Source organism: Aythya fuligula, chromosome 16 (assembly GCF_009819795.1).
Source record: "Aythya fuligula isolate bAytFul2 chromosome 16, bAytFul2.pri, whole genome shotgun sequence".
In the NCBI taxonomy this organism is placed as follows: Eukaryota; Metazoa; Chordata; class Aves; order Anseriformes; family Anatidae; genus Aythya; species Aythya fuligula.
Genome location: NC_045574.1, coordinates 211,500 through 226,897, shown reverse-complemented (window position 1 = coordinate 226,897; position 15,398 = coordinate 211,500). Strand labels below are relative to the sequence as shown.

The following is a 15,398-nucleotide window of genomic DNA, read 5'->3' as shown; positions in this document are numbered from 1 at the left end:
ATTGCAAAAGACAGAAAAAGAAAAGAAGAAAAAAAAAAAAAAAGAAAAAACCCAGGCCAAACACACAGCAAGGTGATTGTGGGATGTATGCTTTCACAGTTAAGTTAGATGTGCCACACTGGTCTTAACAGTAATAAATTTAAATAGACTTTTCCTGATACCAGAAGTTCAGCTATGTGGACAGTGGTTACACGACAGGATTATTTGTTATAGCACAACTTATATTTCAAATGAAAAAATTAGTATCATTTACAGTATCTCAAGAAAAACTTCCTTTGAATGGGAACTTCCTTTCCAGGATTTTGAGGTCTACAAGATGCATCTAGAAAATTTACTACTGTGGAAAATGAAGACAGCTTAAATTGAATAAAGGGGGCATGATTTTTTTTTAATTAATTGCTGTAACATTGTCCTTCAGGTGGCTGAGGAAGTTTCATATTTTCTTTAGACATCATTAGACGCCGAAGCTCTTGCAGAACAACTTTGATACTATAAGAATTCTGCCATTTTGCTAGAACTGATATGGCTCTGGGGTCCACCTAAAATAGACAAAAACACCATTCCCGTCAGAATCAATAATTTCCATACACTTAACTCCCCCACGCACCCTCCACTTAAAGATCCTTTAAGAAGTCTGTGTGGGAGAAACCAAAGAAAGCAAAAGCAAGCGTTTTTTCCTGAAAGCACAATAAATCCACACAGGACAAAACTACTTGTGAGTTGCAAATGGACAGGAAATTTCAACATTTTGAATCCAGAATATACTTGGCTTGTATACTTCCCTCCTACCCCCCTTTCCTTCAAGGAAAATGGTACCAACAAGTAAAAAGTATTTAAACAAGTTGCAAGCGTAAAGCATTAACTTGAAGCTGCATATGAAAACCATGTAAAATGAGTAAAAAAACAAAAAACAAAACAAAAAAAAAAACTTACCACTCCATTAGAACTATTTACTCCATTCATATTAATTTTTGTTACAAATCTTACAAATGGAGGTGCTTCTGGATACTTAGGCCCACATTCTATTTTAAGGCTGTATATTCTGTTTTCATAAATTGTCTGAGGGGAAAAGAAAGGGGGGGGAACAGTTACATCAGGCAGTTCAACAATCATTTGGTTAAAACAGTGGTTATTTCAGGGACACAAACCACTAAACAGAAGGGCAGCCACTTACACACTGCGCAGGCTGCCTCTGTTTGGGTTTGTTTTTACAATATTCAGAGTATTAGATGGTGCTCTTCAGGAATTAGCTTAGATAGCTATCTACAGTTGGCCTGTCCTAGAACTGCACTTAAAAATGTTCTTTGGTCATAACTCAATGTGACAGTTCTCAGAAAGGGAATGCTCCAAGATTTACTCAGTTCCAAGGGACAGCCTGATCCCAAGTAGCAGCATCACTTTGTCACACAGCAGGAGCAGTTAAATACTTTAACAGCTACAAAAAGGAGTCCTGATTTTTTTTTAACTATCCAATAAATGTGCATAGAAAAGAGACAAATACAACAAGGGTAAAGTGATTCTTCAATATTTAAAAGTAATTAAAAGAAACAATAGTTATTCAGCACTCTGGGAACACAGATTTCTGATGTGCTGGTATGGTGCAGCCTGGCACCAAGCTCCAGCTGCGCCAGGCAAAGCAGGGAGCAGAAGCATTTAACAGGAACAGGATCATCAGGAAGAAGTTTTTGCAGGCAAGCTGTCCAGATCTAGAGTTTCTTACACATTTCCTCCATCTTCAACGTTGCAGTGAATGCTAAACTCACAAGGCACTGATCAAGAGCAAAAATTCCAGGCTCTCGTGAGCGCAGAAGCCCAGAACCAGGTATCAGCTCCTGCCTCACCTGCTGCAGCAGAGCATCACGCCTCCACTGGGGTCTTAAAAACAGCTGCCCGTCACACAGTAACTTCTCCTTGATACAGAATTCAGTGCAATTCTTTTCAAGGGCTTGTTATGCCCATCTTAATATTTCCCTTGATACTAATGAGTGTTTTGATGCAAAAAATGCCACCAGCATCTGACTTCTTGATTCAGCTGCTTCACGTCCGTGCAAATGGAGCGGTTTAACCCAGCCTGCAGCCACCCATGGCAGTGGCAGCACCCCTTCAGAGCAGCCCCTCCAGTGCCTCAGCCAGCCAGGCTTTCAGATGTCCAGCCTGGATGGTGGCAAACTCAATGCTGTCACAAGATCTGGGGGAAAAAAGTCACCTACCAGCTCAGCTTGGACTTCCTCTGCCTCCCAATGGAGCCCCTGAGAGTGCTTTGTGCTCAGAGTTCACAGTACAGAGGTTTGGGGAGTGTTTTAGGGTCTTTGCAAATGGCCACACCCCATTAAGACTAGTGAATGGAAATCCTTGACCATGCACATGTCTATAAAAAATAGGCGCAGACAAAGCTGAAGTTTTGACAGTGCCACTGTTTTTAAATAGTTTGTACAAACAAGATGAATCACTGGCTGCAAAACCATCCGCACAGCCTGGGAAGGAGATGCACACTTCCATGTATGGTAGCAGGGACTCTCCGGAGCAGCAGCATGCATCAGCTCTGCACTACAGCTCACTTCTCCCTCCAGGATGCCCAACATAAGACTCTTCCACCTGCTCCAAGCGTGATTTTTTCTATCCAGAGGAAACCAAGAGTTTTGATTTCTTTTTCCAGAGCCAGTATTACCCACATCCTATTAAAAAAAAATGGTACTAATAGAACTGTGTGTGAACAGTTCTAAAAACAGAAGCAGCTTCGAGTAAACAAGAATGTCTGAAAGTTCCCAGAATCTCCCTCAATACGGCCTGTGGCTTTTGAGCAATTAGTTGAATTCTACAAGTCCAGACCCTTTTGGAAATAAAAAAAAAAATGTATTTATAAATGTGTCAGAAAGACAAAGGAGGCATAGCTGAATAATCTTCTGTGATAGTCCTCTGGCCTTGGTTGGGAGTATGACATGAAGTACAGATTTCTGTCACTGCTGACAAGTCAACATTTGCTTATTTGCTCATTTCACTTCCTATTTAAATTTCTAAATTAGATTTCAAGGTTGCTTAAATTTTACCTAACATGCATGCACACGGTGCCTGTTCTTCACAATCCTAATGTAAGCTCATTAAAGCTCTCCTAATGTTCTAAAATCAAGTGCTGTTCTGGAAAACAATTTGGGCATATCACCACCAAATGAAATGATCATGACTGGGGAGATGTTAACAACAGCAGACAAAAAGCAAAGAACACTTCTGAATGCGGTACAAAATACTGCACACATAATGCTGTTATAATACTAATTCTTGCACAAGCTCATCTTGAGTCAGAAAAGGCAACTGATAGAGTGGAGGCACATCGAGCAGCAGAGTGGTTAAAGGCGTGTAAACATTTCCATGTTGATAACATCGGAATTTTTGAGAAGTGAATGTGAGGCCAGACACAAAGGACAACATACACTACTGCAGGAAGGAGAATTAGCTACTTGCACTTCATGGCAAGGATAATAAGAAAACAGAACAGGAAAACACAGTAGAACTGGAGACAAGACACATTTGGTTTTTAGAATACATGCACACATACAATTTAGCCCTAAAGTTCACTACCATGGAGTAGAGACCCTCAGTTTAGTAAGGGTTTGGGATCGGGGTGGAGGGAATATGCAATAATGCTATCACAAAGACCATGGTAGAATTATGAGACACTACTTTGGGAGACAGCATTCAGAAAAGTAACTGAATTCATTAAAATTCAAGTTTCCTGACTTAGCTGAAACTGTAAAAGAGCAAGTCAGTACTGCTGCAGTGAAAACAAACTCCATAAATTCAACAAGCAACAGCAGAAAGGCTAGCAGTACTGAACAGAACATCCAGGTTTTACCTACATGAGCTCCACATGTAATCTCACTAGCCAAAGGATTTTAAACCTTACTGTATTCAAGAGTACAGGATACTAGAATCCTGGAATCTCAAAAGTTATGTCTTAATGAATCTGCAAATATAAAGTAGACACGTAACAGAACTAAACAGAGAAAGGTACTAAAAATATTCCAGACCATAAGCAAAAGGACATATAGATATATAAACCCATCGTTATATGAAAGCTGATCCTTCAATGTAAGTCACTTGCTAAAGCGTTCTGTCACTTTGTGTTTCGCTTGTTTTCTACTTTCTACTAAGGGAAGGAAAAGGGTAAGAAAGAAAGAAGTGGCGTTGTATTTTAAGTGGATGCTTACTCTTGGAGGTCCAATAATCATTCCTGTCCATCTTGTGAGTGTCATATCTTCATCGTCTTCAAGGCCCCAGCTAACTGTTCCATCTCCTACTCCTTTTTGACCTTCTTCAAGTTCTTCCAACAGACGAAAATTACGAGGAACTTTTACTCCTAAAAATAATCAGAACAGTATTTTGAGTAATAAACATAAAAATACCACTGGCTTTGAATGATTATACTTCAACAGTCTGAAGAAGATATCCTTGTATTTACCCTGGACTTTTCAAGCAGTACCAAATATGCTAGAAGCACAATGGGCCTGATATTAGAACAGGCAGTAAAATGCAAGGAAATCTCTGTCTATTCAGAGATACAAACAGTCCTGTGGAGCTCTAATTAGCACTTGTCTATTAAGATCTATAGCAAAGGAATTTGCAAGATTCTACAAAATGTGTGACGTCAAGCCTCCCACAGTGTCGTCTCTCTGAGCTTTTAAAAACACCACTCAAACCAAATGAAACTTTCATAACATGAGTAGGTTAATCTGCTGTTAATTTAAGTGGGCTTTGTCAGTAGCAATACTGTCCTTTGTGCTTATGACCTCTATTACCAAAGAATTCCAGCACTTCTTAATTGCTAGCACATTTATCTTCAAAACACACAGCAAAATAATGGGAATTTTTTGATCCCCATTACATTAATGGGAAATAATGGCACAGAGAGCTTGAGAGCTTAAGCCAAGGTCACACACTGTGGCTGTGATGAAGGAGCTCAGGCCACATGGCACTTGATTATTCATTCTTCTTCAAGATGTCCATACCTCAGCCACCACAAAACACACACGTGCTCTAGGCCACCATGTCTCCTTCAAAGTACCTGTGCAAAGCACACTGCTTTACAAAAGAAACAAAATTATTGCCAGGATACATTTGATGCAGTTATTTTCACCTGTTGTATAAAATAAGGTTGAATTTAGGGTTTGGATTTCTTTTTCCTTCAATAGTCCAAGATTAACTATTCACCAGTACACAGTAGCAGAAAATCATAATGTATCCCCTTCTTTATCCTTGCTGATTTAGCACAACAGAAGAATGGACAATTAGCCTTGAAGCACACCAAGTGAACCCAGTGGACTCCTCCATCGAAGTCAGCTCTTCCCACATTCATGGCATACTTCAGAGGACAGAGACAGAGACCAAGCAAGAGCTTTGAAAACCATCTCCAGAGCTGCTTGCAAGTGTGGAAAACAGAGGATGTAAGGCTTTGTGAAATGTAGCAGTGCTTCAATTCTCGAACCTCTAGTGTCCTTACAATCCCCTTTAAGGTTGACCTGAATGACTTAAAAGAAACTAAATGTCAACGCTGGTTTTGCTGCTTGATCAGAGTTGCCAACATTTCATTCATTACAAAGCAAAGCATAAAAGAAATTTAAGTAAATTACTGATGGAATTAGTTTACAGGCCAGTTCGATAACACATCTAAAATAACCACATTCCAGAATATGCTGGGAGAAAACGATGCAATTATACAGCTGTAGCGAGTGGATGAGGAGGAACCTAGACCCCCATGAGAGGAATCAGACAGCCCCATCAGACCTGCACCAGCTGCACCAAACCAAACCCATTAGGGGCTGCTGCGCACAATCCCAAGGCAGCTCCACACCAAACCCACATCTTTAACTACTGGCGAGATTGCGCTGTTTTCATGGCCGCTGAGTAATGCAAGTCTTTGGCTGGGAAAGGAAATGAGTCAACTGGGGCTGGTGAAGCCACCACCACCAGGTGAGCCCCGGCCCTGAGCAGGAGCAGGATCTCCTGGAGACCACCGGCACCTCCCCAGCACAACACCTCCAGCACCCACCCCCCAGGCCTTCAACTTCTGATGGATCTTGTGTACCTTGGGCACAGATAGTCTCAAGCACCTGAATTACACCAGATTAGCCACCCCACTTGGATCACCTTCCTCATGCTCCCCATGCCGCGGTGAGGGGAAGCAGAGAGGGGCACAGCCTGACTGCAGCACGGAGGCCGAGAGCGGGGGCCGAGCGTGGCGGATGCAGCGCATGCTGAGGTCAGCCCCATGTTGAAGGTGTCTGTACACACGGTGCCAGTTTCACAGCCCATCCTGCGGCTGCTGCCCGTGGTGACTCACGGCCCTGCCACCGGCCGGGCGGCTGCCCAGGCAGCCCTGCCTGCTGGCACACTGTGAGTGGAGCCGCCGGCACAGCCAGCCAGTGGGGACAGCCCAACGTCCTTCTGGAGGGAGGAACCCCACCCTCAGCCCATCACAGAAACGCTCAGACAATGCAGGTTGCACCACAAAGGAAGCCGTGGGTGCTATTGTTAGAAACCCAGGGTGAAACTCCACGCTCACAGAAGTGCTCAGCTGGAGCGAGAAAAGCTGTCTCGAATTTGTGGGGTTACCAAAAAACACTTCTGGGCCACAACATCACAATGCTCAACAAGTGCGATCAGAGTCTCTCTACATTTTGGAGCTCGGTAACACCGAGGTAACTCACTGACATTTCTTAGACCAAGAAAATAACCCAGGAGGGCTCAACATCACAGCGGAAGCACTGCCTGCCTTGTGGAAAGCAGGCACAGGGCACACATTTAAGAAGAAAATCAGAAATATCAACTACCGACCCCTCCTCTGAGCATCATGCTCACTGCACAGGGCAGGAATCCTAAGCAAAGAAAACGGTGTGATTTGTAATTAAAAATTACACCATCGTGTACACATTCAGTGAGGCCACAACCAGGCCAAAAGGCAGCCTGAATTCTGACACTTGCTAACCGGAGCTAGGCTTGGGTTGGCAGAGTTATGGGAGGAGAAGGCAACTTGATTTCAGAGCTTTTCCAAGGCACAGCTGCTCTGATTCAGCACGAATCAGACACAGCATGAATCAGAGCCCTAAAACACTCACACAGGAATGTCAAGGTCTGTGACAGCTGTGAGGCCTGCAAAGAGCCAGTCCCATCGTACTCTGGCTCCTATCGCACGGTAGTAGTTAAGGTAAGTGACTGGTGATTCCACAGCACCTGCTCACCCAAGGGCACTGCAGGACCACCAGCGGCAAAGAGAGGTGGGAAAAGTGAAGAACACGTACCTGCAACTTCATGCTCTTTGCAGAAAAAGAATCATAGGAGATGGTTGGTCACTCCACAGCACACAACCCCATCCAGCAGCACTCTTGCCTTCTCAAGAAGTTTTATGTCCATGCTCAAGCTGTAAGGTGTGAGTGGAAGAGCAGCACCCCACCATCACACATGGCAAGTACATGGGTACAGAACTGCAGGTCAGCTCCCTCCTGACATGTTCCCCAAAGACTCCAACAAGGAGAAAAACAGACTTGTATATATATAAAAGATTATGACCATATGATCATAAATGCTTTAAGTCATTTCTAACTAACCTGCCCCCAAGCCAGGCAGAGGACCAGGCCAGCTGCCCGCCCCAGTCAGCCTGGCGGGCTGCATGAAGCCACAGGCCAAGCCAGGCTCCCCATACAACGGGTCAGCCACTACGTCCTGCTGGGGCCTCAACGGCCAAAGCCAAGCAGAATTTATCATTTGTGGTTGCGTGCAAACATCATCATCATGTCTGCTGTTCACCAGAATTCCTAGAAAGGGATCTGGTCTGTTCCATGCACCCACACCACTTGCCAAACAACGCCCATGGCTATCCCAGGGAAGTCCCCATGAGATGCCCTGTGCCAGCTGAGCAAACCGGCAGCAAAAAGATTCCACCAAACACCAGCTCCGCTGCACAGAGCGGTACTGATGAGCACTCCTCAGCCAGGCACCTCACCACCGGGCTGCTTTCTAAGTGAGGAGCTGCGAGGCTGTCAGACAGAGAGCTGACACAGGGCGAGGGCAGTGTGACTGCACCTGCCAGAACCTCCTGATGTCCCGCACTAGGCAAAGCAGAGTTATTCCTGCAACACACTTAAATGCCAGCTTGGGTTTTAAGGACCTTAAAGCACACTCAGATTCATTTTATATCACAGCACCACTAAAGATCCGCAGATATGTAACTTGGAATGTCTTGTCATGGTTTTAAAAGTGATCCTACCAGTCGGAGATTTTCTGTCTTGAATTACACGCAACCTTGTGAGACACAAAGCATGTTTTCAACAAGTTAAAAACAACATTTACTGGCTGACTATAGAAATCTTTCAATTTTCCCCAGCTATATAGTGGAAGCAGTCCCAAATTCAAGCCAATTTTAACTCTGCTCTCTGTACTAGTTCCTGATTTACACTAATTCAAGAGAACCGAGGTCCATTACCTTTAAACACCTCCACTGCTAGACGTGTTAAAGCCCCTTCTGTTGCTTGCTTTGCTGTTCAGCCTTTAACACACCTCTTCCAATACATTTCTCATCTCTCTGCAGAGACGGACACTATCTAGAAATCTGCTACCTTATCCTTACAGCACCGCGATTGTAAAAAATAAATAAATCAATCCTTGTCAAAATGGCATAGAGAGCTTTCAAAGTGATGTAATATTTAAAACAATAAAAGGCTTTCAGCAGCTGTCACAAAAACTTCCAGGAGATGGGGACTTTAGATTTCCTGAATCTTCTTTACAGTCACTGTTTCCACCCTGATAACGCAGGCAGGTACTGAGATGTTTTGCAGATTCACAATAACTTCTGGAGCACTTGAAGCAATTCAGTATTCTCTGCTGAGTGTAAACTAGAACGCCGCGCCTGTCTTTGGTTGCTTTAAGCACATTACTTGTAAAGAGATGACTTTAAAATGTCTGAGGCAGACTGGCATTATCGCTGAGGGCTGAAACCAAATAAAGCTATCCAGCAGCCGGAGAGCTGGAATCAGATGTGCTGGGTCACTTGTATCAGCTGAAAAGCACAATGTTACCAGCTCAGCTAAAATTTGCTCTGGAGAAGAAGTCATCCCAAACTCATGTCCTGGACAAAATCCACACACTAAATCCCACCAGGAAAAGCACCACTTCCTCTTCACGTTGTGAAAAGAAACCATTGTCAGTGCCCACGAGCTGAGCGCTCCTCTCCCAGCTGCCTCTTCTACCCACAAAGGATCAAATTCATACCGACCGCCAAAAGCAGTGCGCACAAGGAGACTCCCGGATTTTGAGATGAGCTTTGAAAAGCCAGACACCGCGCTGACAGGGGTGATGTTACCTGTGCCACAGGATGCTAGCTGCAGAGCATCCCAGCAGTTTAACACCCAACAGGGTATGAGCTACGGGGAGTCAGGCAAGGCACACTCTATCCCACACCTTGCCCCTGGACCACACCACCCTCGGGAGGAGCACCCAAACCCCTCAGCAGGTGGAAATGAAGTCATTTTGGCTGGACGTGTGGCTGTTAAAAGCATCCTGACAACCTGAAAATCCAAACCTTAATACACATCACAACGTGTGCCAGTGGCCCACCTTCTAGGATCCTAACCCATGTACACATTTAATATCCTAATGAATCATTTAAAGTTCTCAGCCAGAACCTCATTCTTCAAATACAATATATAATCTGTATCATTACAGATGAAAAGACTCAACTACCTTCTTGTAAGATTTTGGAACTGTTTACCCTTTTTTTTCCATCCTTGCAGCACTACAGACACCAAGAGGCTGTGCAACCAACTTTTTCAGCACCTGCTATTTCACGTGCTCCTATATCCCATCTCATTTAAGAATGCATAATTTATCTCTCCAGCTTCTCTTCAATTTCTTTTTCCTACCCTCAGGTATTTTACTTACAGGCTGAGAAAGCACTCGGTGGCTGGCAGTATTTACTTTGAGATAACAATGAGTACTGCGTACCATACACTCAGGAGGAGACATCACGACCCGCTTACAGAGGCAGGGTACTCCTTCCATACCCTTCCACGAGCAGGTTCTTCTGCACTGCAATGGCTGGTTTGCTTTTCACGAGGATATCTGAGTTTACAGTGACATTATGGATCCTCCAGCAATTACAAATACATGTTTTTAATATACTGTACTAAAACCAGTCTGTGCTTTCTCTCTGTTAGCCATATTAAACCACACACATTGTCACTATTATGCCCATTCCCCTAATGATTTGTCCTTCTGAGGCTCTCCACATTCCTCTGACTTTGAATAACTTAAACCTGGGCAAATCATTTCACTGCTCAGTTCCTGCAGGCTGTTGGCAAATGCAGCATCTGTCACCACCCTGCAGCAGACCCCCTAAAGAAACCTACGGGTGAACAGTGGGTTAAATCACGTCATTAACTTTTCCCATGATGGAAGTTGGAAAAACAGGATGCCACAGGGCACAGCAGCACTGCACAGCACAGCAATGCAGGCCCCACGAGCCCAGCTGGGGCACTGAGTGCCCACAGCCCCGCGGCCAGCTGGGTGTCCTACCTGCCATCCCAGCCTGAAGGACAGGCAGGAGTTGTGGCTTGGGTGTCTGCAGCCTCCTAGAAGAGCCTTACTGGGATGCTTAAAGGCAGCTCTTTTTTCATATATGAACTGGGAGGAAAGAAGAAAATCCGTCATTGGCAACAGGGACTCCTCCTTTAGACAAAGGATACTAGTGGACCTGGTATCATAACATTTCTCCTTTTAAGTATTCCTGTGAGTTTCTTGAATACAAGGCTTGTGTAGTATTAGACAACACTTGTCTCATTTCCAGCTTCAGCCCTGACTTTTATTTATTTATTTATTAAGTTATAGGGACATTTGTTGCCATTTCTTCCTCTGAGTTAGTAGCTGCTTTCAAAGAATGACTGAATACTTTTCATAGTCAACCTCTATTTGAGCTCCTTTACTGAACCACTACAAACTTAGGGTATCAAACTGTTGTGGTTTAACCCGGCTGGCAGCTAAACACCACACAGCCTTTCACTCACGCTCTCTCCCCCATCCCAGGGAGGGAGGGGGGAAACGGGAAAGTGAAGCCTGTGAGCTGAGATAGAGACAGTTTATTAAGACAGGAAAATAATAACAATAATAACAACGATAATAGTACTACTACTACTACTGTGTATGAAACAAGTGATGCACAATGCAATTGCCTCACCACCTGCTGACCGATGCCCAGCCTAACCCTGAGTAGCCAGCCCCTCACCCCTACATGTATCTATTGTTCAGCATGACCCCAGATGGGATGGAATACCCCTGTGGCCAGTTTGGGTCAGCTGTCCTGGGTCTGTCCCCTCACAGCTCCTGCTGCACCCCCAGCCTGCCCACTGGCAGGACAGAGTGAGGAGCTGAAACGTCCTTGGTTTGGTGTAAGCACTGCTCTGCAACAATGAAAACATCAGCGTGTTATCAGCACTCTTCTCATCCTAAGCCAAAACACAGCACCCTACCAACTACTAGGAGGAAATTAACTCTGTCCTAACTGAAGCCAGGACACAAACACATTAAAGTGTTTTAAAAATAAATATGAATACATTAAGATGCCCTGAAGCAAGTGTTAGCCAAACCTGTTTTACAAAGGCGCAAAGATACCCAGCTGCTCGCCCAGAGCCCCACAGCGACTCAGTCAGTGCTGGAGAACAAGAAGGTGTCACTTCCTGGCTCCCCTCGCATGCCTTCAACAAAGCCTTCAGCAGTGTCAGGAGGGAACCACACAAGCTGCACTGCAGTGCACCACCACGACCAGTAACTGGACACTACATTGTTCTCTTTAGCAGGAAAGGAAAATCCCCATCCTACTTTCCTAGAGCACCAACCAACAGCAGCCCATTGCAGGAAGAACAGCCCGTGGATTATGGCTGGATGGAGCCCTGAGGCTTACATCAACCCAAGTCACTGGTCTGTGCACAAGGGCGCCTCAATACCAAACTTAGGGCTCACTGCAGAAGTTCAGCATTACTGCAACATGTTGTTTTTTTTTTTTTCAAGCTACACATTGATTTTCAGTATTTTTTCTTCTTGCCAGCAGCAGTTAACCAAACAGGATCTCATGGGTAGCTGAAGTACAGTGCTTGCCTGATGTGCACATTTTAGAGGCAAGAGGCTGAGGACTTACACCTACCTGGCTCCATCCTGCTTTATGCTTCCAACGCCGAAGACAGTTTTCAGAAGTATGTGAAGTAACAGGAAGCGATCCAAAAGACACAATGTGGCCAGCAGATGATGGTTAACTTAGCTATGGCTTATCACAAAGGCAGTTCAGAGCAAAAGGGAAGCTGTACAGCAGGACTGGCTTTGGTCTCTGCCATCACAGTCCAAGCCTCCTTCCCTCCACGACCACCCAGACCATTAATTCATGAGGCTGCGCTGGCTTTAGAAGAGAATCACTGGCCTTGCTCTTCCAGCCAAAGCCAAAACGAGAAGTCAACAGCTTGAAAGGATTATTGTGAAAGTGCAGTAGCTGGGACAACGTGACATGAGAGGATGAGAAGGCTCCACTACATTTTCCGTGTATTTTAATCGGGCGCTCACACACCTTGCAATCACGTACTGCCAGGCACAGATTCTCCCTACGAGCTGATGGCTACGAATTGCCTGCATGGTAACGCTTCAGAGCTGCCTACAGCCATCAGCAGAGGCCTACCGACCGGCAGAGCTCCCGAGCCTTTCGAGCTCCCATGAGGAGCTCGCTGCCCTCCCGCCCCGGTCACAACAACGCCGCAGAGGCTCGCACCTGGTCCGGGCCTAGATCAGGCCGACGGAGCCGGACCGGGCAGCCCCGCAGCGAGCTGGGCGGCCCGGGAGGCGGCGGCAGGGAAGGAGGGAAGGCACCGAACCGCCGGCGGCGAAGCCCCGGGGCCCGCTGCCGGGCCCCCCCCCGCGCCGCGGGCAGGCTGCAGCAGCCCTCCCGCAGGAAGCCCCGGCCCGGCCCCCGCCTGACGGGCGGTCTGGCCGCACCCCCCCTCCCCCCGCAGCCCCTTCTCAGGGCTTCCCCCTCCCCGCCGCCCCCTGAGGGCAACCGACGGCCGGTCCGGCCCGGGGGGCTGTCAGCGCCCGGCCTCCCCCCGACAGGGCCGAGGCGAGCCCGCGCTGCCCGTGCGCCCCCGGGGGGCTCCGCGAGGGATCGCGGCCGAGCTCCGCCGCCCCCCCGGCCCCGCCCGGCCAGCGCCTGCCGCCCGCTCACACCGCCGCCGTGGTGGCCGCCATCTTGCGCCGCTGCCGCCCGAGCACCGCCCCCTGCCCCGCGGCAGCGCGACGCGGGAAGGCGGCGGCGCGCGCGGCGCGGGCGGGCGGGCGCGCTAAGTGCCGAGGGAAGGGGGCGGAGGAGGAGGAGAAAATTTTGTGGAGCGCGGAAGGAGATTGCGGAGCTTTGTCGCGCGGGCGGGCGCGCGCGCGCGCAAAGGAGCTGCGCGGGGTTTGCGTTTAGCCGAGGGTGCCCGGGGCGGTCTGCGCCTCGGCACTGGGAGCACAGGCCCCAGACCCCCAGCCCTCCCGTGTGCCTGACACCCGCCTGCTTTCGAGCCTTTAACGTCCAGTTGCAATTAATGCGAATAATTGGTAAATTGGGTTCGTTACGGCCAGAGAACAGCAGCTTGTAGCTGTGATGCATTAAAAATGTTCACACTGTGACAATCTGTTATACGTGGAGTGGTAATTCTTGTCGAGAAAATGGTTGATATTAATAAAGAAGGGGGAGATTTGGAAATGTGGCCATGGGGGTTGGAAAGCCCCGTGGTTGAGATAACACTAGACTCTTAACGATGAGGCCATCAGGAATATAAAAGAGTTTAGAGGGAACAAAGAAGGGTGATTCAGGAGACTCCATGCAGTCTCACTGTTAAGGCATGGATGTTTCTGGGTGTTTGCTGTTGTTGTTACATTCAAAGTTGTTTGACCAATGAAAAGTTGTTTGGAAAAGAACTGCTGTGGAGAGAAGGGTATAAGAGGGGAGCCTGCCCTCAAGAAAGAAGAAGAAAAAAAAAAAAGCAACACGATGAAGTTACATCAATAAAGAAGCAGGAAAAATAAGTGAAGAGGAACAGGCTGGTAGAATGGAGACCAGGATGGGAACAGGCACTTTGATCGCCTCATGAAGACAGGCCAGATGCAGCAAACTGCTCAGAGAAGCTCGTACTGAAAGTTGCTGGTAACAGGCGCACTGGAGCTGGAGAGAAGCTCGAGCTGAGAGATGCAGACCTGTGCACACAACTGCCTCTCGCTGGTAAGCAGTTGTGCATTATGGGGAATCATACATCCTTAGGAACAAAGACTGTCCTGATAACCTTACAGCTTGTTCTCCTTATTAACAATCAGACAGTTTATGAGCCTGAAATATGGGACCAAACTGAGGTCAAGGTGTGGGACTCTGCAAATAAAAACGACAAGGTTGCAGTGGGATTGCTTGGCACCTGGCGAGCAGTCTCTGAGGCCTTAAAGAGCCGTGTGGGACCACAGTCAGAAACGTGTGGTTGGCCAGGCAGTGAGGGAGCTGCGGGCTCCTTTACTGATCCTTCTGCTACGCCATGGGCCCCTCTGCTGCTACTGCCATCACAGGCCTTTGCTGTTACGCCCCCTGGTGACCTGGACGTGCCTTTTGACCAAGGCCTCATTGGCCTTGAAAAGGAGATGGATATGTTTTTCTTCAATCTGGGAAGAACGGGATACATAAGGCCGGAAGTCCGAGTTGCTTGACAACTTAAAGTGAGACATGTTATTCAAAAGGAATGGAAAATGGAGACTTGTTAGTAATCAAGAAAAGGAATGGAAAATGGAGGCTGTTAAATCATGGAATTTAAAGGATTGTTTGTTACCTTTTCTGATCGTGAATATGTATAGGCATACTCGATTTTAGTGAGTCATGGAACTTTGAGGGATTGTTGTTACCTTTCCTGATTATACGTATGTATAGGCATACTTGCGTTTAGTATGTAAAAGCAATGTTCTGTATATTTAGAATGTTTGATATTTGTGTGTGCGTGTTGGTGGAGCGTAGACTCCCCACACACCCAGCGCTGTTTACTTGCCTTTATACCTTTTATACCTTTTATAGCCTTTATACCTTTTAGAAATATTTGTTTTATAAATATTACAAAATTCAGATTGAGTTGAGACCTCATTTATAACACAATCCGAGCTTATTTACTCCTCCCAAACATCCTCCTATATTCTCAGCTAAGGAGAATAGCAGAACATGGTACATGACATCGCAGAGGACTTTACCAGCTGCCCTTGGTTGCTGCCCCAAGATGCTCGCAGCCCTGCAGCATGGCAGGCTGGGCACCTCCAGGGCAGCCTCCCTCCAGCGTGGAGGACACAAAGTACAACCACGTACTCCTTCC

General features: G+C 46.6%; 1 protein-coding gene across 1 annotated transcript; it reads right to left on the bottom strand.

Moving 5' to 3' along the window:
* Window positions 1–362: 362 nt before the first annotated feature.
* Window positions 363–13,318, bottom strand: LOC116495686 (ubiquitin-conjugating enzyme E2 variant 1). Its single transcript, XM_032198346.1, has 4 exons — window positions 13,246–13,318; window positions 4,206–4,355; window positions 934–1,059; window positions 363–539 (listed from the first exon to the last, which is right to left on the bottom strand). The coding sequence occupies exons 1-4, from the start codon at window positions 13,264–13,266 to the stop codon at window positions 393–395; spliced, it is 444 nt and encodes a 147-aa protein (XP_032054237.1). The 5' UTR covers window positions 13,267–13,318; the 3' UTR covers window positions 363–392.
* Between the last annotated feature and the right edge of the window lie 2,080 nt (window positions 13,319–15,398).

Bases quoted from the DNA above. Each gene is read 5' to 3' on its own strand.
- LOC116495686 (XM_032198346.1), bottom strand. From the start codon at position 13,266: ATGGCGGCCACCACGGCGGCG. The intron at 1,060-4,205 runs GTAAGCATCCAC...TTTTCCCCTCAG, and splicing joins TGATTATTGGACCTCCAAGA to ACAATTTATGAAAACAGAAT. The intron at 540-933 runs GTAAGTTTTTTT...TGTCTATTTTAG, and splicing joins TAAATAGTTCTAATGGAGTG to GTGGACCCCAGAGCCATATC.